Source organism: Ostrea edulis, chromosome 8, assembly GCF_947568905.1.
Source record: "Ostrea edulis chromosome 8, xbOstEdul1.1, whole genome shotgun sequence".
Lineage (NCBI taxonomy): Eukaryota > Metazoa > Mollusca > Bivalvia > Ostreida > Ostreidae > Ostrea > Ostrea edulis.
The window spans coordinates 41,364,965-41,392,351 of record NC_079171.1 but is presented as its reverse complement, the minus strand read 5'-3'; the positions used below and the strand labels follow the sequence as shown (position 1 = coordinate 41,392,351).

Here is a 27,387-nt window from a genome sequence, read left to right as displayed (position 1 = left end):
AAAAACATATCGGTCTACTATATTGCTTTGCATTCACTATTGCATTAAACAGACACAGGCATGTCAAGATACGTTTAGAAAGGTCAGTGTTAAGACAATTCATAATGATTCGAAAATGATTTATACAATGACCGCAAAACAATATTAGTTCTACTGCAAAACATACAAATACTGAAAACTGCCATTAAATGTGACGCGTATCGTTAGAATTAATTTGATGAGTTGCGACATTGAATTTGACTTTCCAAACTCAGCTGCATTTTGACATTGTATATCAAATACACTGATTTACCGAAATGTTAGATAACTTACAAAAAGCCAACAAAGGATATTTGTACATGTGTCACCGCGTTCTTCTAAACATTTAGAAAGTCCCTGCCACTTGTAGTCTTACGTGTTGTGATAGTTTACATTTTGTATCTCTATAGCGGTCTCTAAAATACGTCTATCTACAGCGAATACGTATATACAATAACCCCTTTCTCCAGTTCTCATGTCCATAAACTCCGATACTTTAATTGCTTCATTATCTTTAAGACGCATGTCAATTGTATGTTGCAGCCGACGTGGGAATAGTTATTTGACTGTATGACTGCTTACACTGTGATATGAATAGCTAAAAAGTAATCTAGCTACAATATACGATATAGTCTCGAAATATCAATTACTAGCAATGGTGGTAATCATTTATTAATTAATATAACTCTCATTTTCACTATATAAATCTCAAATCAAATATAAGAAATGCACTTGTGAGTAATGAAAGAAATGTGACATTAATTTCTAAAATTTGACAATTGAGTTCCTTTAAATCTTTAAGGAATAGGATACTGAAGAACTTCAATATAGTCACTAGAACAACATTTTTAAAAAAAACATGAAACGTTCATCGCTCTACAAAATCTTATTCTTCGCTGAAATTTACTATTATTTATTTATCTACCTGTGTAAGAGAAGGATACTTTGAATTATACTGATTTCAAATTTAATGCATACATGTTGTAGTAAACATTGCGGATGTCCTAGCAAACAATACATGTTTAGAAGACCTGTTTACTGCAATACTTGTACATCATGCGATACATCATTGAGGATCATATACTAGTATACATGGCGTGTAAAGATGTCTTTCTTCTAATAAATGAAGTCATAGGTTGACGATGGAATCAATTCTCCTCGCTCGTAGTATCCACTGTTGAATTTCGAAACGTCATTCTATCGCAATAGTGTATATGTGATGCAGTTAGGAGAGTTACTCGAACACTATTTTTGAATTTGGTCTAATTTCACCCTGGTGTAAAACATTTTGACAGAAATCTTATACTTCCTGAAACCTGATTAATTTAATGCTATCCCCACATTCATATCTGTATTTGTAAGAGGAAAACTCACTGGATATGTGAAACACAATGCATGCGTCTTGTTATAAAAATAGAGGTTGTCGTACAAAATATAGCATGTTTCCAAATATGTCAATGAGCTAAGTGAAAACGGACAGGTATGATGTCCTTCTAACGAAGGGAGTCATAGATTGAAGGTGGACTCAGTTCTGTCAGTTCTTGATACACATTGTTCACATTTCCATCGTCTTGGACTTTTAGTGCTGCGTCTTTGGTACAATTGGTAGAATTACCCGGATGGAATTTCTTTCCTTCGTCCAACGTCTTTTTGTTCCTGAAATAGATTTCAATAAAAAATTGAAACACGAGGATTTTTTAAGATGATTTGTGTTGTGGCGCCTTTGAGAGAAGCTGCTTACCATTTCAAGGTATAGAACATCAAAAAGAAATGAAATCACGTTTTAGAGCACCATGTAGTGATCAAAGTCAAATTACAATATTGAAGAGTAATAAAACATTTCAAAATGTTGAAATAAATCAATAAATTTAGATTTTTTAAATGCACGCACTTACATATGCAATAAACATGTCAAAATTTTCGAAAACGCTGGAGAATATTTCACCAATTGATAAAATAAAACAAACAAATGTATGGTGGCATATTTCTGCCACCACTTGTTAGCTCTATATGTTGACTTCTCAGATCATCAGAAAATGATCACCATGATGAAAACTAGGAACTCAATATATTGTTATTGAAGCGTGTTGATGTCACTGTCATCTACTTTTAATCCTAATATCTGACAAGTTGACATAAATTTCTGAGAGGTCAGCATAATTATCGTACATGTCGACTTGTCATGTGATTATGTTGACTTCTCAAATACTTATGACGACTTGCTGGAAAGTGATGTCGATTATGTTGACTTTTCAGATCCTTACGTTGATTTGTCGGAAAAAAATATGTTGTCAACTGGATGACACAGATTGGACATGGACACGTTTTATGTTGAATATATTTAAACACATGAATAAGTGACAAGTCGACAAACATATCTGAAAAGTCAAAGTAAGATCTGGCACGCCCACATCATTGTCTGACAAGTAGTGACATAACTCAATCACCGAACAAAAATAATAAATCTGTAACATTCATACTCAGTCGAAACAAAATGCAAATACATTTACATTGTACATAAATACATTTACCACTGCAACTCTTCACCTGGGTCTACTCATAATATATCTAAAGGACCACAAATGTACTTGTACACTTGTCAAAAATACTGTAAGTAGTGGCAAAAGTTCCTTTATTTGCATAATCCATGAAACCAAATTATAACCTCCATTTGTATTCCTGCAGTAAAAGCATTCATTGTCACTTCATTGTACCGACCGCGGCACACTTAGCCCGTACTAATCAGCCATCTTCAATCAGGAGAAATTTCGAGGTAGAATATTTACTCTGTATTATGCTTGAATCCTTATACTGTATGATTTACTGGTCAGAGTGTTACAGATTTGCAAATTGGGAAACCATTTCGGTACATGCATGTCAACAATGCATGCATATATAATTTGCAAATAAAACTGTGCGAGTTAATGGGATGAGAGAGAGAGAGAGAGAGAGAGAGAGAGAGAGAGAGAGAGAGAGAGAGAGAGAGAGAGAGAGAGAAATGATTATTTTACTGGTTTATATTATTTTATTTTTTTTCATTTTTCATTTTTCAGTTACTTTAAAAAAAAAAGAAATCTTATTTAGTCTTTTTATTTTAGGTATAAGACATACCTTTACTGCGATTGATAAGTAGAATATGGTCTACCAGACTAAATGCACTAGTCCATATTATCATAATATCTATCAACTTTCTATCCAGATATAAATCATACCTAACGCGCAAAGTACTTGACTATATATATATATATATATATATATAGGAGAGAGAGAGAGAGAGAGAGAGAGAGAGAGAGAGAGAGAGAGAGAGAGAGAGAGAGACGAGTAATGTTATTTTTGGGAAGTATATTTTTTTCATTTCTACGTTAAAGGAGAATTAAGGAATTGAAAAGAAAAACTGGGGTCGCAATATGTGTAATTGAGCTACAGTGTTTTAAACATTACTTTTTTTACACTTAAAATGTATTCAATTACATTTGATTTGCCTGTTGGTGTCAACACGATGTAAGCAACCCAATTCAATCATTGCATAAAATAAATACATGTCTTCTAACAATACAGATGTAAAAAGAGTTAAATACACGTAATGGGAATAAATAAGGACGTTTTGTATTTGATAAAAAAATCATGATATCACATTTGAGACTTTAAATAGATAAATTAGGAGTAATGTCAATTTCTAAAATTTCACATAGTATTCAAGTCTTATCTTTGAATTTCATATGGAACAAAAAAAAAGTTGATGTTGGAGATCAACTTTTTTGATTATTAGCGAAAATACTGAATTGTTATACAGAATTTCGAGTAAATCAATTCAAACCTTTTCAAGGAGATTTAGAACTTTTTGATTAATCAATCTTTCCGCCACAAAATATAGTCCCTTGCAAAAGCACATGGAAATTTGAATTGACACATTTTTTTCCCCAACTCGATGGGGTTCAGTATTAGATGTGTAATATGTTCGCACCCATGGGAACAGTATTGGAGCAGTAAATACTTAGTTGTATCATCCTGCGCAGTTGTGCTCAAAACTCAGGAGCTAACTTCTTTAATATTAAAGGAATGTCTTAAAAGTTATATGATATATTGTGGAATGTATTTGCAAGTGCAGTTGTATTATTATTCTATTCTACATCGATACACACACAGCAAATATATACACATATTTATTTATCTGCTAAGGGATACTGTATTTTCAACAGAATGTTTACTATTTCAAAAGATGAATCACAGGTATAAGACTCTTTTATTGTACACATATATTTTACTTCCAGCAGATGTAATGTAAGCACGAGGAACAGTGATTACCTTCTCAGCACCACAACTATTACAACAACCAGCAAACAAGCTGACAGCACGCCAACAACACCACCTATGATAGGCGCTAGCTTGTTATCTTCAGATGTGACTTTCTTTTCTTGTGTCTGAAATTTTTTTTTAGATATTGAACATACGCTCAACACAAACAAGTACTATTTTCAATGTACTACTGAATTAAGTTTTCAACAGTTTATGATTGTTTCAATCCCAAATGGATCAGTTTTTACAAACATTACCAGTCAGAATACTCAACTGAAGAGTTCAATACAGGATTATGGGTAATGTAAATCTGCTTAGAACAATTTCAATGTGATCCTACAGCAGTGTAATGATAACAAATTTATCCTTTGACTCGAATTTTAAGATTAGGTAAATGCCTTGAATATTCAGCAGGATTAACAAACGTTTTGAAAGGTATATTTTGATTATATCACCATTGGATATTGCGTTGTATATTAGATGTGTTGACCTGATTCGAAATTGCTCACCGTGTGCTTTATGTAACATTCTCCGTTAAAGGAATCGCATGTTTCATTGATGCATAGTGTACTACAGTTATTGTAACAGTTATACCCGTAGTACTCTGGTTCACATTCTGAAATATTTCGTAAAATCGTTTCAATATGCGATCTATAAAAGAAAAACATCTCAAATTTACGAGAAACAAATCCATTTTCCAAGAAATGTTCATCAGTTTATGTTACCTTTCTGGCATAATACCTCCTTAAACCCCCTGTCACATCCTCTGAAACAGGTACCATTCACGTGATGACATATATCATGGTTGTAACAACTACCACAGGCCTGGCTGCAATTCTTACCATACTTTTTCTCGGAACATACTACAAGTCAATTATAAAGTCAAATTATTAGACATTACAATCAATAAACAAGAGGCCCATGGGCCACATCGCTCACCTGAGTCACCTTGGTCCATATCAGAAGATTTTCCATATCAATTTGCATGTAAAACCGTAGTCCCTATTATGGCCCCAAAACCTACCCCTGGAGGCCATGGTTTTTGCAAACTTGAATCTACACTATGTCAGAAAGCTTTCATGTAAATGTGAACTTCTTTGGCCCAATGGTTCTTGAGAAGAAGATTTTTAAAGATTTTTCCTATATATTTGTATGTAAAACTTTGATCCCCTATTATGGCCCAATCCTACCCCAGGGGGCCATGATTTTAACAAACCTGAATCTGCACTATATCAGAAAGCTTTCATATAAATTTCAGCTTTTCTGGCTTAGTGGTTCTGGGAAGAAGATTTTTAAAGATTTTTCCTATATATTTGTATCTAAAACTTTGACCCCCTATTGTGGCCCCATCCGACTCCCGGGGGCCATGATCTTAACAATTTATAATCTGCACTATATCAGGAAGCTTTCATATAAATATCAGCTTTTCTGGCTCAGTGGTTCTTGAGAAGAAGATTTTAAAAGATTTTTCCTATAAATTTGTATGTAAAACTTTGATGCCCCCCTTGAGGATCCATCCAATCCCCGGGGTCCATGATTTTAACAAACTTGAATCTGCACTATATCAACAACAACAAAAAACAGGGGGAAAAAACGAAAAAAAAAAAAACCTTTGACCCCCTATTATGGCCCCATCCGATCCCCGGGGGCCATGATTTTAACAATTTAGAATCTGTACTATATCAGGAAGCTTTCATATAAATCTCAGCTTTTCTGGCTCAGTGGTTCTTGGGAAGAATGTTTTAAAGATTGTTCCTATATATTTGTATGTAAAATTTTGAACCCCTATTGTGGCCCCATCCGACCCCCGGGGGCCATGATTTTAACAATTTATAATCTGCACTATATCAGGAAGCTTTCATATAAATATCAGCTTTTCTGGCTCAGTGGTTCTTGAGAAGAAGATTTTTAAAGATTTTTCCTATATATTTGTAAGTAAATCTTTGATCCCCTATTGTGGCCCCATCCTACCCCAGGGGCAATGATTTTAACAATTTAGAATCTGCATTATATAAGGAAGCTTTCATATAAATCTCAGCTTCTCTGGCTCAGTGGTTCTTGAGAAGAAGATTTTTAAAGATTTTCCCTATATAATTGTATGGAAAACTTTGATCCCCTATTGTGGCCCCGTCCAACCCCCTGGGGCCATGATTTGAAGAAACTTGAATCTGCATTATGTCAGGAAGCTTTCATGTAAATCTCAGCTCTTCTGGCTTAGTGGTTCTTGAGAAGAAGATTTTTAAAGTCTTTCCCGATATATTTGTGTGCAGAACTTTGATCCCCCCTTGGGGCCCCATCCTATCCCCGGGGACATGATTTGAACAAACTTGAATTTGCACTATGTCAGGAAGCTTTCATGTAAATCTCAGCTTTTCTGGCTTAGTGGTTCTTGAGAAGAAGATTTTTAAAGTTTTTCCCTATATATTTGTATGTAAAACTTTGATCCCCCTTGTGGCTCCATTCTACCACCGGGGGCCATGATTTGAACAAACTTGAATCTGCAATATGTCAGGAAGATTTCAGGTAAATTTCAGCTTTTCTGGTCCAGTGGTTCTTGAGAAGAAGATTTTTAAATGACCCCACCCTATTTTTGCATTTTTGTGATTATCTCCCCTTTGAAAGGGACATGGCCCTTCATTTGAACAAACTTGAAAGCCCTTCACCCTAGGATGCTTTTGGACAAGTTAGGTTGAAATTGGCCCAGTGGTTCTGGAGAAGAAGTCGAAAATGTGAAAAGTTTACAGACAGACGGACAGACGGACTGACGGACAGACAGACAGACGGACAGACAGACAGACGGACACCGGACAAAATGTGATCAGAATAGCTCACTTGAACCTTCGGTTCAGGTGAGCTAAAAACTGTAATCTGGTGTCAGCAAACAAATTACCGGGACTATGTGGGCTGGTTATTTAGCGTATGCCAGTTATTAATCCGGAAAAATATTGCTGTCCAAGTGACAATCAAAGAAATCTGAACAATCGGCAGTTGCCAAAATATAGAAGTATACATTATGTAACATCCCTCTCGAGAATTTTCCAATCGTATGGAAGTGAAGACTAAACATTAACCATTACACATGTCCCACCAATCGCCAATTATTTCTGATAACCCCTAAATAAATCATTGACAATCAAAAATAATATGAAGACTCTGAAAAGTAATTTTCTAGAAACTAACACTAGGATACCTTTTAAAATTTCGTTTCCCAGTTGAAACTAGGAGATAATATCCTATTCCATTTTGTGGGTAATGAACTAGAGCCACGAATAGCCAAACATGGCCATTAGTCACATTTTGGTATTATTCTCGAGGACAGAAGCCAAGAATATCCATTTTTCAAATACGATATCCTTTTTCCGATATATTTTCAATTTTGTTAGTTATTGACGTTCAAAGTACCCATTGGTTTCGACAATGATTTTATTGACGTCACAGTTTTCTAACGTAACATCACAATTTTACAACGTTTCATGTAATTTGATGTGAAAGTTCTCTTGGTATCAAAGTGAAACAAAAACACCACCGTATTCAGTGCAATTTCATTAAAATATTGTACATAATATTTAATTATTTATTCTGTCTATGTTAATTCTATGTTTATTCCCACAAAACTTACACACACACAGTATACTCCTACATTTCTTTCTCCTCTCTCCGTTGCCTCCATCCCTCTCTTTCTAGTTTTTTTTTATTTTTATTTTTATTGATATACCATTCAACAGTTTTAAAGTAATATTAAATCAGTACCTCTTTACTTAGCTTTGTTAGTTAAGTATGCCATGAAGATAAATCCAATCCCAATATTTTAACTGTATAATCATTTATTGCACAGGGTGATATTTTTCGGGGGATGTTTCTCAAAATCCTGCTTATGGAATGTACAGGAAAACAAGGTGGATCCAACCATTGATTTAAGAATAAAATTCATTGGCCAATGTATGTGCGTTTCAATATTACATTTAGTTATGCTGCATATTTATCACTCCATTCAACAATCTTTTATGACCTTGCGGAATTCTTTTTTGTGGAGGGGGTGTTTTTGCTACTATTTCTTTTTTTTTGGGGGGAGGGGGGGTATTATTATTATCCTACATGTACAGGTAAACACGCCAAAAACAATGATAGTCAGACTTCAGACAGCAGTGTTGTTATTTCAGACCCATGTTGCTACAAGTACAGCTTTGGACAATGAGTAAACATTTTAATCCTATGTTTCACACTTTTATTTTTGCACATCAATTGTAATTGTTGCATAAAATTTTGTCTTTTGCAATAGGGAGTTACATTTATGGTGGAGGTATAATAGGGGAAATGTTACAAAAGTAGCCGTACATGTACAGAATAACACATGAACATCAAATTTAGTCATATGGAGACAGTTTATTTCACATTAGGCTAAAAAAATTGCACGTGATCTCATCATCATGTGAGATATGTTCTATTTATTAAATTTCGTTAGTTTCCTATCCGGATCATTTATTACAATAATGCAGACATGTGTATTTCAAAATACTCTAGATTATCATTATACATGACTGCCTCAAAATAGAACCAAACTCCTTCCTCGTATATATTGATTTGGTTAGTGTGCAAGCGAAATTAAGCGGGAAGTTACCAATAGAGCCTAATTTTCACATTAAAAAAGTAAGACTTTTCTCAATCAAGGCTAAGTTCATGGTGAATTAACACATCTGTAATTTGGCATCCACCATAAAAATTTGCTTATTTCAACACTTTCACATTTCTTCCTACCATTGGGTTTAGTTTTTTTCTTTCGTAAAATGCACGAGGGTATCCTTGTTCCGTTATCAGACATTTTCCTTCATTGTACAAACATGCAAGCTACAAATCAAGCTTCGCCTCGCCCAATACGGGTTTTCTTTTCACACCATGTATTTTTCCGTATCAGGTCAATAACTAACTGTGTAACGAATTTATCACGTCGAAGACCTCTAACTGTATATGTGGGGGTCTATATCATAAAACTTAGTCAAATGTCCTTCCTTTTGACACGGCTGCAAGTCGAACCCGACGATAAATAGATTTACTCGCCCAATACGGATTTTACTCGCACGATAGGTTTTTTTCACAGCGTCATGTGATCAAGATCTGATCAATTAGATTTCAACAATTTTGTCTGAGGCATGATAAAGATTAATATTGTGTTCGGTTCTCCCTTTTATAATACTTAGTGATATTTTATCTATTTCTATATATGATAATGATTTTATTAAAAAAAAAAATGCATGCATCAACTTTTACTTCAGGAACGAGCGACATTCATATGTTAACCTCTATTTTAATCAGTATTATTTCTTTTTTCCATTTGTCATTGTTTATTTTGTTTTAAAAGTTATGGTTTTGCATATTTGCTTATGAGACTGAATTCTAAATGATAAATATAATTGAAACAATGAATTATATACACTATGTTCGCGTAGACGATGATTGGATCTCAATTGTATCTGGAGTGGATTGGGGGACTTAACTTCGTAATTGTTTGATCAAATAGCTAAACCTATTTAGCTAGTGCAAGATTTGAAAAAAAAAGAAAGGTGACGATAATGAACAGTGATTAACCTCATAACTTCTAAAAGCAATACAAAATATATAGTTAGGAAAACACGGACCCCTGGAGGCACCAGAAGTGGGATCAGGTGCCTAGAGGGAGTAATCATCCCCTTTCGACCGGTCACACCCGTCGTGAGCCCTATATCCTGATCAGGTAAACGGAGTTATCCGCAGTCAATATCAGTGTGTCAAGAACGGCTTAACAATCGGTATGAAACACGTCAGACAGCATTTGACCCAATGATAGGTTGTATTGACGAACTATATCGTTATATCGAACATAGAATTTTCCAAATGCTAGCTTTAATCGAGACTGTTGAAACCCCTGTACCATCAACGTGTTTGTCAGTGGTCTGCCTCGATTTAAAAAAAAAGATGGCTATACGCAGATCAAGCTCTTACGTATCGAATCAGCTGAGAGATATAAACATCATATGCAGGCGATAATGGAATGTTGCTACATAAATATGGGAACTTGACTATGGAGAAGCTGAAATCATCCTGTTTGGATGATTATATAAAATAAAATAAGTTTATTTCTGGTACCCATATATCTGTAGGATAACTTTCGAAATCATTAAACAATACGGAATATATATCTTCACATCTTAGTGGCCTATCGAGCTAGGCACCCCTCCGACTCGGCCCTCCAAGTCTTTTTATATACTGCAATAGCGATTTCGTAACTATTCCTAACAAGGTTGCATATATATATATATATATATATATATATATATATATATATATATATATCCAGGTTCATAAATTGAGCATACAATTTATTTCAAATTTTGGGGAGAAAGTTTTTTTGGTGTTCGCTTTTTTGTTGGTTATCTTTCTTTTTTTTTTTTTTTTTTTTTTTTTTTTTTGGATCGCGGCTTCGGGGATATGTGAATTTTTACTTTTTATGTTCTGCAAATTACCGGAATTCCATATTCAATGCACGGAATCTGTATTGTTTTCTAATCTATAGGTTTAATACAAATAATAATATTTAAACATTGTATTTGGGGATTGTTCCATTGTCTATTTACGAAACCAGTATAATTATTCAAAGTTAATAAAATATGATTATTTCAAACAATATTATTGAAATAAAACTTTGTCCTCAAAATTTCAAATAAATTATCTGCTCAATTTATGAGCCTGGATATATATATGCAACCTTGTTAGGAATAATTACGAAATCGCTAGTGCAGTACATAAAAATACTTAGAGGGCTGAGTCGGAGGGGTCCCTAACTCGATAGGCCACTTAGATGTGAAGATATATATCCCGTATTGTTTAATGATTTCGAAAGTTATCATACAAATATATGGGTACCAGAAATAAGATTATTTTATTTTATATAATCATCCAAACCGGATGATTTCAGCATCTCCATAGTCAAGTGCCCATATTTATGTAGCAACATTCCATTATCACCTGCATAGTCCAGTCATAATACAAAATGACCCGGAACAAATTGCTACAGAAAAAATAAATGCGTAAAAACGTTGAACTATATCCCTAGAACACCCTATCAAAAATCGCAACATAAATATTTTTGGTGTAAGTAAAATTATAAAAATATTTAAATGTTGCTAATTTCGTTAAATGAAAATAACGCCATTGGGCCGCCATAACCAGTTCCGGATTTTATAATTTTTCCCGGAGATAGCAAGACAATGGAAATCATGGTTTAAAAACAGTCGAAAATGAATTTTTTGGTAAGTTTTATATATGAATTTACAAATAGTTCATATCTTAGTTGATATTTCTCATCATTCATCACCAATAAACTGTTATTTACATTAAATAAACACGATATCCATACATAGGAGACGTTACTTACCCATAATGTATTAGCGTAACATAAAACCGTTATTTATCCGTCTTTAACCAATATTGGGCGTATTTCAAATGATAATTAGTAAAATATATTCTAGTTTAACTTCAACAATCATAATCAAAAGTATTCCGTACCAAAATAATTCGAAATCCGACAGAAGGGGGTATGCAGACGAAAAATAAATCTCTGGAACGCGTGTTTAATAAAAGGGTTACGAGAAATTCGTTATTTACGTTTTTTCCATTTTATTTGAGAAAATCCTTCTTAATGAATGTCAAAACATGTGTATATTATTTTGTTTGATATTCAGTAAATTATTTGTTGCAATTTTGAGAGAGAAAATCTACCGAACGCTTGCTTAACAAGAAAATAAAACTTAGAAATTCTGTTAAATACATTTTCCCTCCAAAAACAAAAAAACTGAAACCTGTCGAGTGGAATTAAATTGAAATGGCCAACTGTCACACTACTTAGGATTTTTTTCATAATTCTCAGACAAAACATGATTTATATAAAAAAAAATTAAAAAGTTCCTTTTAGTCATTTATCAAAACCTTTGAAAAATAGAAGATATGATAATTGCAATGATAAATACATTGTCCATGAAATTAAAATTTAAAAAAAATTAACATTTTAAAATTACTGTTTGTAAATACGTGAATTTTTGTATCAAGTTCATATATTTCAACGATTTCAAACTCAGGCGTTGTACACTTGATCTAAGCGTACATATTTTGACAACATATAATGCTAAACCCCAAGAGCGTTTGTAACTTTACACCTGTGCTCCTACTATGGATTCGTCCAGGGATCACGAGGGGTGGGAGGTTTAAGGTGACCCTCCATACTTCCTGTCTCCTTTCGTATGCACATCAATTCGTTCTAGCTACGCCCCTGCATTCACATTGTGGGATATCCACGGCTGATCTCGTCTTCTACTCATCAGATGAGAAAAAGACGACATCAGCCGTGGGTAGCCGACGATGGTTGCATTCATTTCAGGACATTATGCAAATTACAATTTATATTTTGTAACAAAAGGTATGTGTACTATACACATGAATAAATAAAAATTACCATATATGTTGTGGTGCATCTCTTTATTGAGAAATTAGTTTTACAGGTAACCCATTAAGGTGGATCACTACACCAAACTTTTATGTGGCTCATTAAAGTATCTCATATGATAATATAATTTCATAACAAAAATATCATAAAAGATAAGTTAGAGATCGTATCACTCTTTTGATGGCGAGAGATCATACTTTATAATGATATGAGATGCTTCAATGCGCCATTGAATAAAATTTTAGAGTAGGAATCCGCATAACAATAACTTTTTCAGAGAGAGAGAGAGAGAGAGAGAGAGAGAGAGAGAGAGAGAGAGAGAGAGAGATGAGATAATTTTGATTGATTGTATCTTGTTTAACGTCTCTCGGGAGAATTTTTCACCCATATGGAGACGTCACTAAGACCGGTGAAGGGCTTCAACTTAAAACTTTTGCTCGGTAAATACGGCCATTAAGCAGTGAGGGTTCCTTAACGTAAAACACCTACTGTAACACGAAACATCCGTTTTTGAGGTCATCTCCGAGGACCTGTGATACTTACACCTGATGCCGAGCGTTTGGCAATGAAACTATCACTACCTATGTTAACGACGTAGTTCAGTCACGGCCGGAATTCGAACCCCGGCCTTCCGCATGCAGCGGGAATGCTCTAACCTATAGATCAGTGTGGCGACGAGTGCAAAGTTTAGTGTATATTCAATCTAAAGTAACATTTCAAGGATAAATAACCCTAGGAATTACATGTACAACAATGCAGTTTGTTGAAGTGCACACTCTTCCACCAACTTCAAATGCAACAAAATATCATTCTCTTAGAGCATCCTATCAAGTAAAACAATGGACTGGTAATGAGAAAAACATGAATTTGACGGACTTTGGATGGATCATTGAAGGGAATATGTGCTTATCTGTAAGATCAACCATGCCTGCTGCACCTGACGAATTCTTAAAAACTATTTATTGTAGATGCAAAACCAGTTGTGATACCAAACGTTGCAACTGTAGAAAGCATGGACTAGAATTATCAATAGCATGTACCGAATGTCGAGGCACAACTTGAGTGAACGGTTTTAGCCCAAATGAAGATTCCGATGATTCATAATATTAAAACAGTAAGATATGGGAATAAAGACGAAATGTAAACGATAGCCGTGGATCAAAACATTATGATAACTTTGTTATCTAAGAGGCTTTCAAAATAGAACTTGCTTTGTCATGTTTGTGAGAGTTAATTATCAATCGTAGCTGTTAGAAATCACATTTTTGTCTAATTTTCACCAAAAATGACGTTTTTTTCTCCCAAAAAATACGTATATATGGTGCTAGAAATTAAATTGTCATACTTTATGATGCAGTATTTAGTTTTCAAATCGTTTCAAATAACTAAAATGGCATATTTGTAAGACTAAAGCTTTGTATCTATGATTTCCAGTTTTTTGCGATTTTTCTTCAAAATCCGTGATTTTTACCCTAAAAATCTATATAATACAAATTTCAATTGATGTTGATTTTTAATATAGCATTAAGGACACTGTAAGTATCGAAAGAACATAAAACATTTCTGTTGCAATTAGTTGTTGGTTCGGCACAATCTGGCGTAGAATGACTGGACTATAACAAGGTTGCATATATATATATATATATATATATATATATATATATATATATATATATATATATCCAGGCTCATACATTGAGCAGATAATTTATTTGAAATTTTGGGGGCAAAGTTTTATTTCAATAATATTGTTTGAAATAATCATATTTTATTAACTTTGAATAATTATACTGGTTTCGTAAATAGACAATGGAACAATCCCCAACTATAATGTTTAAATATTACGATTTGTATTAAACCTATAGATTAGAAAAATATACAGAGTCCGTGCATTGAATATGAAATTCCGGTAATTTGCAGAACATAAAAAGTAAAAATTCACATATCCCCGAAGCCGCGATCCAAAAAAAACAAAACAAAAACAAATAAAAAACAACCCAACCCCCCAACCCCCCCAAAAAAACAAACAAACAAAAACCTTCTAAACTTCTATACAGTATGTAATGTACTTATTTACAATTCATTAATATTTGTTGGATCGAAGCCTGGGGGTTGTACTAATTTTTGGTGCATACTGTTGGAAATTAGCAACTGTTACAAAAATAACACAACTGTTAAAGGTTCTGCATGTTGTAATTTCAACGTGTGTACATTTTCACGGAAGAAACACACTGGATTTATAAAGAAGAAAGTCTAAGCTATGCTTTACCGTGGTGAAATTTGGAATGACGATTCTTTATTTTTATCAAAAAAACAGGGCCATTTTGGGGTATTCGTGGCTCTTGTTCGTTGGAGTGACCGCTCCTTGTTGAATGTATTTTTAAAGTCCTATTCCAGCATTTGTCACTTGTTTAAAAACTGTAAAGACAGCTTTTAGGTGAAGTTGACTTCTACATGGAGTTTACCGCCACAACAGTGAATATATTTTATCGTGTCCACGCCTATAGTAACGTAAGAATTCCATTTTTAATATTGCTTAGCCAATAACCTTTCACAGCGAACCAATCACCTTCCTGCAAAAGACGAGATTCTGGGACGACGCTGTAAATGAATTAGCCACACACTCCGTTAGCCAGCGTCATAACCAGGAGACAAACGCCTATAGTAAGTCCATGTTTAATATGACCTAAGAAATAAATATTTTTGGCAGCGAACCAATCAACTCCCAACAGAAGACGAGATTCTTGGACGACGCTGTAAGTGAATAAGCTACACACTCCGTAAACCAGCATCAAATATCAAGAGGCGAGTGCTGACCTGGAATCATCAAGGGCCGACCAAGAAACACGTTGTGCTGAGACATCGCTGCTAACATCAGGAAAATAGGATGCAACTGGAGACAGATTAAGTGCAAGGGCCAGAATAGAGACGCTTGGAGATCTTTTGTTGGCTGCCTATGCCTCATTAGGAGTAGCAGGCATAACAAGGGGGGACAAGAAAAACGCATTGACTATCACCTCTAATTTCATCCGTTTGGCCAAACGATTTGATACGGCACAGCAATTAAAAATGAAACTCAAAACAAAAGGTCATTGAAACTGGTGTGGACGATGTTACGACATTTAATTTGCATGCTATCCATACATAGAAGGTAACGTACTACGTCATATTTCGACACTCGAAACGATAGCTTGGCAGTACGCTGCGTAGCATAATGATTAGATTTAGATTTTCGGCTTGGGCATCACTGAAGAGACATTTTTTGTCAAAATGCGCATCTGGTGCATCGAAATTGGTACCATATCAGTTTTACAATACGATTCTTGGGTCGTGGCTTCTCGTGGTGGACTGTTAGTCCCATAGGGTATCTACAGTCCAGTAGCTAAGTACTTTGTTACTAGCTTTAAAATACGGATGTATATTTAATTGCTGTTATAAGATTTAGAAATTCATTTCAAAACCGAGGATTATCTCCCTCAGGCATATATTTCATCCTTAAACGAATTTGGCTACAGTCTTTGCCACTCTGTTTTTCCTTTTAGCTCTGAAAAGGTTATTGTTATCTCGAATTTCCAAAATATCGGCTTGAACATCACTGAAGAGACATTATTTGTCGAAATGTGCATCCGGTGCATCAAAATTGATACCATATGTTTTACATTTAGCATATAACTTCCCTACCTTCTCAGCCATTCACCAATCGCTAAATATTTTATTAATTAATACATTCAATATCTTTAGGGCGAAATATAATGGCACAATTAGTGTTTATTTCTATCATGCTTTATGAGTTTTGATAAAAGAATTGGAGATCTAAAATTTCAGCGTCTCTAGACACTGTGTATCTTATAACTTGTAAACTTAAGTCATTTGTAACTATTTAAAAATTTGATTATATAGCTGAAACAGAACGGAATGCATCCAAATCACTAAATCCGTTTAATATACTTGACATGCTGACTATGCATATTGAATTTGATATCATTTCTCAAAAGTGGATTTATCAATGTCTGTCGAATGAGATGTTGAAGAGTAGCCCGCATCAAGGACCATAAGCCCATTCGCACGTAAAAGACAATTTCTGATTTCGAAAAAGAGTTGCTTACTTCGAAACTTCAAAATCTTTCAATATCGAACATATTTCATAAAATTAAGGTAGGTCCCTAGTCCTGGACCTACTTGTGATTTCTCAAAAATTTGAGTTTAAATACTTAGATTGTTCATTTGAGGGTATGATAAAAACAAAAAAATGGGGGGTTGTCAGTATAATGAGTAAATTATGGTATTTTTATTACGTGCACCCCCATTTGTCAAACGGCAATATCAAAATTCATTGAAGAAGTCCTAGAATATGTCCATAAAATTTTGTTGGAGGTATGATGCTGCAATTTTTTTCCTCAAATATGAAATAAATATGTTTAACTAAATAATTAAAAGTGAAATTTTAACACAATTTCATGTTTTTTAATAATGGTGGTACAAAATTGAACTCAATACAGGCCCTCGGCAGTCAAAAATACGGCACTGCAACACCACTAATATGAATATTTAAAAAATTTGACTTGTGATTTTTCATTCAAACTCACATATTATGTTCATATATGAATGCTTGTTAAAATACATTTTAAAAATCTGCCCTTTCTCAGCATAATATTTTCACAGCATCTCAATTTATATTTACATTTTTTGGCCAAAATAGTCATTTTGAAGATGATTTTCACCTAATAGAAGATAACAAATATATAACAAGATAACAAATATATAACAAGTGCAGAATTGTTTTATTTAATTCCACAAGTGCATTATCGCATATCATGAATTTTTTTTAATTTACAGATAATTTTAACATGTAATACCCCTGTATATCAATTAAACAAATATGTACCTCTGGTTTTATGTGTGAATTAGATGACAAAAAATGGAAAGAAGATTGGAGCCATAGTCTACTCAAATATAAGTGATTGAGTGTTATTGTATTCATTTTACTAAATTAAAAAACATACAGGTAAATGTAAAAATATGTTTGATAATAATAGTACGTGAACCAATACCAGAGTTCGATCCGGACATGACGTCACGCTACTAGACCCCTACTTTAACCGCCATAAAATAGCTGAAATATTGTCAAAACGGCGCTAAACCCTATCAATGAACTAAGGAACTTACCCAATAAATGAGTTTGCGTGATTTGTACTCCACACTGCACTTAACATAGTGCACTATTTATTTACCCATGTCACATTGCAGTCCTTCCCAGCCCGGGCGACATCCACTCGGGCACTCTCCCGTTGTTCCGTTACATATTGTGGGATCTTTATCACAATTCACAGAACATATTTGATCACAATTCTTTCCAAATGTCCCACGAGAACAGTCTGAAAGTAAATGCGAACACAAAATTAGAATTCAAAACTATTAATATATGCTTGGGTTCTTTAGTTAGTTTTGCACATTGCAACCCTAAAACAAGTTTTAAAGAGCAAGGTGCATCAAGGCCCAAATTTCGCCACAAAATTGGGATAAATTTAAAATGTGGTTTCACTTGGTTTAATCATTATTATTATGCACTAGGGCATTGGCCCTGATGATACATGTGGAAATTAGTGACGTAATATGTTCTGTGACGTCATTTTCCTTATTTCCGATTGACATATTTTACCGAAATCGCCGAAATTAGCCGTTTTTTTTATGCCTTTGAAACCATTTTTAAGATCGAGCACATGCAACAACCACAAAGATGTTTTGTGTACAAATTAATCATGTTGAAAATCAGAAATGAGCAAGCCTTCGACTTGGTTGGTAAATGAACAGACTATTAAATTTAACGTTTAACCATTTCCCGCGTTCATCTGTAATACAAATTTCAACGTTGATGGTGTTCATATATACAAGTTTAATGAATAAATAATATGCATATGTACATCATATTAAATTTGATAAGACTCTACGTAGATTGCATTGAAGAAGATAGTGTGTAATCAGAGAATTGGAATCTTCGACACAGATATTTCCGATTCCAAGTTTACTCGTTTTATGTTTGATATAGATACGCAATGATATCAACGCAATCAATGTAACACATGGCAAAGTTCAATCACATATTCTTTTTTATCATAGATAGTTTATGATATGAATTATCCCTCTAAATTGGTGTGCATATACTGTGGCGGCTACAATACGTATCTAAATACATGTCTAAGTATGTCTTGCCAATCATAATATTCTACCGTACATGTAGGCTAATTATAACTTATTGGGCATGTTGCATGTGTAATTTCAAATGCTATTCTAATATTGTATTGAGCAATATGTCAGACACATCTAATGATTGTCCATCTGAATAAAAAAAACCAATCATGATACATAATATGTATGTTATTAAGTAAGAATTTTATTATGGCTTTGGCCTGGCTTTCAAAAAAAAAAAAATGCACGTCTGCAACCGAATGCAATCTTTGTTCATAAAATAAAACATTTAAGAATATCAAAAATGAAAGCGCGATAGCTTAATCGGTACCTTTATATCAGAACATAATAGTGCGGGAGTTCGAATGCAAAATTCGGTTACATTGTCCCCGTAAAAATGGAATTAGTAGCAAGTCAAACATACAGGCTTTAGATATATACACTTGAAAATCAATTCATTACAATATATTGTTCATTATTTACATGCTGCAGTACCTGTAGTTTTATGACATGCAGGTTTCCTATCAAACAATTCCAACTTCATCGATCTGTCGTTTATATTACAAAGTTGTCGAACTCATTTAGGAGAGGTTACTCCATGATATATATGGTAATGAAATATTCGCATCTACCCTGCTATAAGAGTGAATGTTGGTAGTTGAAAGATGAACGATGTAGTATCTAGATATCTAAATTATTACTCATTTGTAAGCTAACAGATAAAAGTGTGTTCCAAGAGGACAAAACCTGGTGAACCCCGATCATTACATGTAAAAAAAAAAAATAGATAAAAAACAATTCTTAAGAAAACATATTTAGTAGAATCGAACGACTCTGACTGCATTTGCAATCAATGTCAACAGATGTACTACTCTAATCGTTTCGTGCTTAAATTTTCGCAAGCATTCAGTACTACCATAAAGGGGGGGGGGGGTTAAATCAAAAGTCGCATGTAAAATTTATGTAAAAACTACATTCTCAAAACAAAAGAATGTGTGGGCCAAGTTCCCCTGTTCCTACGTCGCTGTAATAAGTATTTGTTTATAGAATTCCCTTATATTTGACGATAACTGACACACGTGTTCTGTGACATAGTCTTATTTAAAAATACATGATAGCTAGTCATTGGTTACTATTTTCATCATTAAATCGTGGAACTGGTGTTGAAGTAGTAGAACGCGATCTTCACACATAAGGAGAACTTTCTTTTCCTGCATTTACACCCACCCACCGTCGGTCACTTAGCATTTAGTGGTATGTGCACAAAACACCGCTTAATGACTATATCCGAATCGTGCGCGGATCTAGAGTGGAGGTCCGAACACCTCCTCTCCTCTGGAATTAAAGTTACATGTAATTTGTGCGCAAAGTAATGAGGACTAAACCAGAGCACAATAATAACAATTGTATACAACTGGAACGATTGTTTGATATCCTTTTCCCAATTTACATTAATTACCGCTGATTAATGTAAACATTCTAACCAAGCAGTATTCTTGGCTTTTTTCAATTTCAATTTAACTAGAAATCTTTGTGGAAATAATGTAAGTTCTCAACAAAGCAAAGGAATTCGGATACAGCGCGGCAATAATATATTAATTTTAGCAAAGCATGCTATTTTGTAGCATTAAAGTTTGAACACTCGATATTTTCTTTGTTTAAACTTCAAATAATTCAAATAGCCGGCGTTATAGAAATAAAGTAAAAGTATTGAACAATTGTTCAATGTGTTGTAATCGTACACTACCATTATTTGGAGACGGTAGTGAAATGAAGAATTCAAACATAACTCTCCGAAATGTCGCTGCATTTAGATAGATGATTTCAGCTTCTCCATCGTCAACTTCCCACATTTATGTAGCAATATTCCATTATCACCTGCATATGGTGTTTATATATCTCAACTGATTCGATATGCAAGAGCTTGTTCTGGGTATAGTCAGTTTTTAAATCGAGGTAAGCTATTGACAAACAAGTTGATGGTACAGGGATTTCAACAGTCTCGATTGAAGTCAGCATTTCGCAAATTCTATGGTCGTTATAACGATCTAGTTCGTCAATACAACCTCGCATTGGGTCAAATGCTGTCTGACGTGTTTCATACCGATTGTTAAGCCGTTCTTGGCACACTGATTTTGACTGCGGATAACTCCGTTTACCTGATCAGGATATGGGGCTCACGGCGGGTGTGACCGGTCAACAAGTGATGTTTACTCCTCCTAGGCACCTGATCCCACCTCTGGTGTGTCCAGGGGTCCGTGTTTGCCCAACTATCTATTTTGTATTGCTTGTAGGAGTTATGAGATTGATCACTGTTCGTTATCTTCACCTTGCATGAAGTACATCAGTCTCGTGTCATGTACTTTAAAAGAAAATCGCATATTCCCAGATCCATGGAAATCGTGCAGCATGCAGAAAGTACCCTGAATAAATATCTAATATGAATATAAGATCGAATGAAGCTTAATTGGCTGTTTTATGATGATTTAATTATTTACATTTTCTTCTTGAGATAGATTAGGTGAACAACGTGAACAAGCATACAATATGTCTCCGAGTTAAACATTACTTAACCGCCGAGTTTCACCTGGAAAAAAAAACTATTTGGTAAACAATGCGCACCCCTTTCTCACACCAAAAATCCTTGAAAAAAAATGAATATCATATTCGACAAGATACGGCACTATCCTCCACATCGACGTATTCTTCATGATATTCAAGCATAAATATGATGGTTTGATGAGAGAATCAGGAAAAAGAGGTTAGATTTGGTTATAAAATTTTCATTTATTTGTCTCAGATGAACAATTTGCATCTAGATTTTGATTTTTTTCCCAGACCCCCATCCTCTTTAAGAGGAGACAAGCCCCTCCTGCACTCTCCCCCTCGTCGCATCGCGACTCGGCCGTCTACTCTCAGCAGCCGGGTTACTCATAAATCAGCAGAACTAGTAAATTATAGATTCTAGTAGTCCTTTTCACCAGTATATAGTGAAAAAACTTAGTGTCAAAAACTGATTAGATCTTAAACCTTTCATTATTTTGACAATTGTTGGAAAATATAAATATTTTTGACTGACGGCATTATATATGCTGATGCACTGTCATAGTGATTGACGTCGGTACTGTTAATAGACAGTATCTGCTTTATTCATCATTAGAAACTGGTCGAAAAGGAATTGTTGAATGATTTATTAGACAGGAAAACCAAGGTTGTTTTCACATCTCCGACTAAATTGGCATGTATCAAAAGGTAGAGGGGAGGGGGGTCAAAAATATACGTTCCTCTCCCATGTGGACTTCGGACGTGGTTTGAGACAATGAATATGATTTATGATTCAAATTTTTTTCCTTTGCGTAAATACTAATGCATTGAAAGATTTGTTATACAAAGATAATTGTCAGGAGCCTGTATGTTTTTTTTTCAAATAAAGAGTGTAAATAGATGCAAGTGTATATGCTAAAACATTGAATATAATACCGACAAGATTATTGTTTTTTTTAGGTTTTTCATGGTGGCAGTGTTATCTCTTGTGTAGAACTTATCACATTGCTTGTAAATCTGATCACATCCTATAAAGTTCACATTCGGTCCCATTGTCGTGTGTTGAATTTAAAAAAAAAAACCTTTTCAAGTTCGTTTTATAATATATTTTTTTCACATATATTCTGAATTAATTTCATCTTCTTTTTACTACATGTACAATCCAATGGAGCATTGGTTAGTGCGTGTTCCTTCGCTGAAAACATTTAGTGGGCTCGAAAAAAAAAAGAACAGTGTACATATACACACAAGAATAACTGAAGGTAACTACGCGCTACGTACATACATGATATTCGTTTAATTTAGATTAAAACAATGCAAATTGGATGCAAATGTAAATACAATGTTCAAATTGAATGAATATATATGGGTTGCTCTACAATTCTTAGATACAATTACACTAATCGTCCTTCAAATCACAGCATCCACCGCATCGAATCATCTACAATTGATTAAAACTTTCGGAAAAGATCAATTAAACTTTTCAAATAAAAATCGTAGTGCACATTTGTTTAATAAAACTTTGAGCATATGGCGACATAAATTGGATTATTTTCATATTGAGTTCATGACATAGCTTTCTTTTTCATGACGTCGCATAAAGTAACGTCAAAATGGCACAACGTTATCGTAAACTATCCTCTATTTACATATGTATTATACATAAGTAAAGTTTTTTACGATGACATCATAACCATTTTATGGAAGTATACACCATATGAAAGAATTTTGAGGAATATCATTTAATTTGAACGCGGGGCCAAATTTGGCCCCAAACGTACCTTGTACTTTGTATATTATGTATTAATACTTCTATGTTCACCATTAATATTTTAGTGTTTCCCTTTCCTTTGAAATAATACTCTTTCAATATTAGACTTTACCAGTTTTACAGAGTTCTCCTTCATATCCAAAATCGCATCCATCAAAGCATGTTCCGTTTATGTGGTGACATTGTGTATAATCTAGGCAGACTCCACAGTCCTCATCACAGCCAGCCCCGAATTTTAGTCCGTCACATTCTATCGATCATAGTGCAAAAAATAACACAATTTTTAAAGGTAATTCTAATTTTAGCCCACCAGTACCAAAAAATAATGAAGATAGTGCACATATTCAGGAATCATATCATAGAATTTCGTCGATGAGAACCATCAATACAGTTAATCAACTTACTTTCAGTACAATGTGTTCCCTTCCAGCCCGAGTAGCAGGGGGCTGTGCACTGTCCTGTAAATATGTCGCACGTGTCACAATTAGTGCACGTTCGAGAACAGTTCTTACCATGTCGACTACTAGGACACGCTTAAAAAAAACAGTAATACATGAATTACAGGCCATTGACGATGTATTTTCTTAGATTCATTTCTGAAGTACCACCCAGTGTTCGTTTTGATAGTGACGCAATGATATATTCTCTCTAAAAGTACTTGGATATAGACTTGTATACAATGTTCAAAATGTATGTGATATTTGTATTTTACAATTTTCATCATATACATGTACGCCTCGTGCAAATATTAATGGACGTTGACAACTAAAATCTGTATGACACACCTTTTGTAGTCCTGCTTATTGAATAGCGATGTATTTCAATAAGACCTATCATGACTTAGAATTATTTTTTCCGAAGTATTGTACCTTTAATGATTGCGACACATCATGTATAAACAATATCTACTAATATATCTACATGCAGCATTGCCCACACATACGTATTTTGCATTTGTCTCCGTAGACACCGACGTCACATCCGTTTGTACACGTTCCGTTCACATTGTTACACGTGATACTGTCACTACAGTTACCACAGGTCTCATTACATTGTTCTCCGTAATACTGATGACTGCACGCTAAAAATGAAATTCATGTACATACATGAACAATGATTTTTATTTTACAAAGATTCAAGTAACACTGAAGTAAAACTGGAATGGGCATACGTAGTTCACACTGATGTCCCTGGTATCCGGGTTTACATCCCTGACAGGCCCCAGTCTCTATGTGACAGTATCGACAGTTTGTATCAGGACAAGGGAAAGAACAGTCAGGTCCGAAGTAACCGGGTACAGGACAACCTTAGTAGAATTAGGAAGCAAGTCTAGAATACGCAATCATACCCTTAGAAACAAAGTACAGTGTATACTTAGAAAAAATACGAACATGGTAAACTGTTGGAATAAACCTTGAAATATATCATTTAAAGGCAAATGTCACGGAAAATGAGATGGTGAAATGTTACTATGTTTTATGACTGATCTATCTAAATGGACATGCATGATAAATATAAGAAAGTATAGATTGGTTTTATTCAGCTCTCATCACCAAGGAATGAAACAAATCAAGATGTGTTACGTGTCTGTACATTACATCTGTACAATACAAAGGGGTCTATTTTTTCTCTAAAAAAACAACAACAAAAACTAGTTCTAATTATAACAGAGACCGTTACACATGTTCCCCAAACCCAATCCAGTTAAAAAGTGATGTTGTTGTAAACATACAGCAAGAATAATTTTGTTTTAACCTTTAATTACGTGTGGTACGTGCAATATGATCATTTCAGTAACAAGAACTGAAAGAAAGCAATGTACGTGCATACACGCGCACGCGTGTATGATTCCGCACTTTTGTTGATGCCATTCCAAAGGTATTTGTATAATATACTCAAAGTATGAATTTCATAACGTTTGCATCAAATATAAAATCCTCCAATCAGAATTCAGCACACGTGCATGCACGTGCTGAGCAGTAATTTTAACTACAATAATTTTTAAGGAGTACCAAGACACATCTATAACCTTAACATCAAACGAATTTGATACAAAACAAAAACGGTATCGTCCTTTAAATCATGGACATTTTAAAAACAATGCACACGCGTGCGCGAGAGTGTTGGTATTTTTTACTACACAGATATAAAGATACACTTATTATCTACCAACACTGTAAATATAAACTCATTCGCTAAATCAGGTAGTTAGAAACGTTTTAGTATTATCGAATCAAAAAGACGCGTACGTGCATGCGCGCGCAGATTGTTAATTTTGACCATGCACATCGGTTAAGGGTCTCAACATCTACCTATGATTTGGATATCAAACAATTTCAATGAACAACAAAAAAGCTAGTCTGATTGCAAAGTTAGTATACAGATTTTGTGATGCAAATGCATCCGCATGCATGCGTGTTTAGACAAAATGTCTATCATTTTTTTTAGATCTACAAATGATATACTACCATCCTATTAAGGTTTTATATTGATCCCTTGTATATTCTGATTTTCAATTTGCTGTACCAAAATTGCAAAGCACGTGCGCGCGCACATGCATGTGCAGACAAAATGACTATCGTTCTGCACATCTACACACGCTATACTATCATCCTGGAAAGTTTCTTATTGATACCTGTTGTAGTTTCTAAGAACATCCCTGGACAAAAAAGTACCGGAGAAAAATAAAAATAACTAAAAGTTTCGATGAAAGATACTCATTCTTCGGACAACTTCCGGTTTCGTACAATCAACTTTCGGTTGAAATGGTATTACTTATTACACTGTATTAGACTATGTTATGGGCATTGAAAATGAAATTATTTAAAAATTACATAGTTTAAGATATTTCCGGTGGACGACGGAAGTGACGGTAACAGAAGTGAAACTTTACGAGTCACGAGTCACCATTTAATAATTCTGAAAGTTTTAAGACTCAATCTTTGACCATTTACGAGAAAACGCTCCGACAAATCTCAATGGATATTGGCACGTATCTTATGAAAAGAAGTGAGTTTTGAAAAAAAAATCACGGTACTCGAAGGTTGGATATTGTCAATAATATATTTAAAATTCATATCAAACATATTCTACATGCGTTGTCAAGATTTTCTCGAGAAAGAAGTTATTGCTTGCGATATTTAGCAGACTGTTCAGGCGAACCATGAGAGTCCTGGGTGTTTTTTTTTTTTCATATTGTTCAAAAGATCTTGAAAAACTGAACAACTCTTGTTCTACATTTCTTATCAAAAGTTTCACGATAAACGTTATTGATTGCAACACTAATCAGACTGTTCAGGCGAGCCATAAAGCCCATTCACCCTTTTTTGATATTCTTCGAACGATCTTGCAGAACTTACCAACTTTTGTAACAAAAAGTTATCAAGTGTCACAATAATCCGACTGTTGAAGCTAGCGATTTTGTTTAATATGTCTTATCAAAAAGTTCTCGAGAAAAAAGTTAATAATGTTATTTACTGCGATACCAATTCGACAGTTCAGGCGAGCCATGACGCATGCGGGCCAACTCTTGATATCATTAGATAGATCTTGCAAAACTGAACAAGTTTTGTTCTACATGTCTTATCAAAATCTTCTCGAGAAAAAAGTTTTGATTGCGACACCAATCGGACTGTTCAGGCGAGTCATGAGGCGCGTAGACCCTTTTCTTGCTATCGTTTGAAAGATCTTGCAAATCTGAACAACTTTTGTTCCACATATTTTATCAAAAGTTTCTAGAGAAAAAGTTATTGATTGTGAGACTAATCAGACTGTTCAGGCGAGGTATGAAGCCTGTTTGCCTTTTTCTTGATGTTGCTCTTATAGCACGAAAGATCTCCATACACTGTACAATTTTTGGTATAAGTGTCTTAACAAAATATTTGCGAGTAAAGAGTTATGATTTGAAACGCGGAAAAAAATTGGGTGCTTTTTTATACTCATTTTCGGCAACTACCGAGCTCCCATACTAGGCACTTCCGGAAACTTTGAAAACCCAGGTGCACAACTACAACATGTCGTCTAACATCACTGAAAATTTCAGCACTCTAGGTTTTATCGTTTTTTGAGATTTTGGACAGACAAAATGCTCATCTGAAAA

General features: G+C 34.3%; 1 protein-coding gene across 1 annotated transcript in view; it reads right to left on the bottom strand.

Annotated features, from left to right (window-relative positions):
- Positions 1–673: 673 nt before the first annotated feature.
- The window catches only part of LOC125661666 (multiple epidermal growth factor-like domains protein 11), a 77,884-nt gene continuing 51,170 nt past the window's right edge, over positions 674–27,387 (bottom strand). The window contains exons 4-12 of the mRNA XM_056146138.1: positions 24,460–24,594; positions 24,232–24,369; positions 23,693–23,821; positions 23,401–23,538; positions 18,019–18,162; positions 5,040–5,177; positions 4,824–4,930; positions 4,324–4,439; positions 674–1,674 (exon numbers count right to left, since the gene is read on the bottom strand). Of these exons, the coding sequence (XP_056002113.1) occupies positions 1,512–1,674; positions 4,324–4,439; positions 4,824–4,930; positions 5,040–5,177; positions 18,019–18,162; positions 23,401–23,538; positions 23,693–23,821; positions 24,232–24,369; positions 24,460–24,594 (1,208 nt within the window). The 3' untranslated portion in view covers positions 674–1,511. The remainder of the gene's footprint in view (positions 1,675–4,323; positions 4,440–4,823; positions 4,931–5,039; positions 5,178–18,018; positions 18,163–23,400; positions 23,539–23,692; positions 23,822–24,231; positions 24,370–24,459; positions 24,595–27,387) is intronic.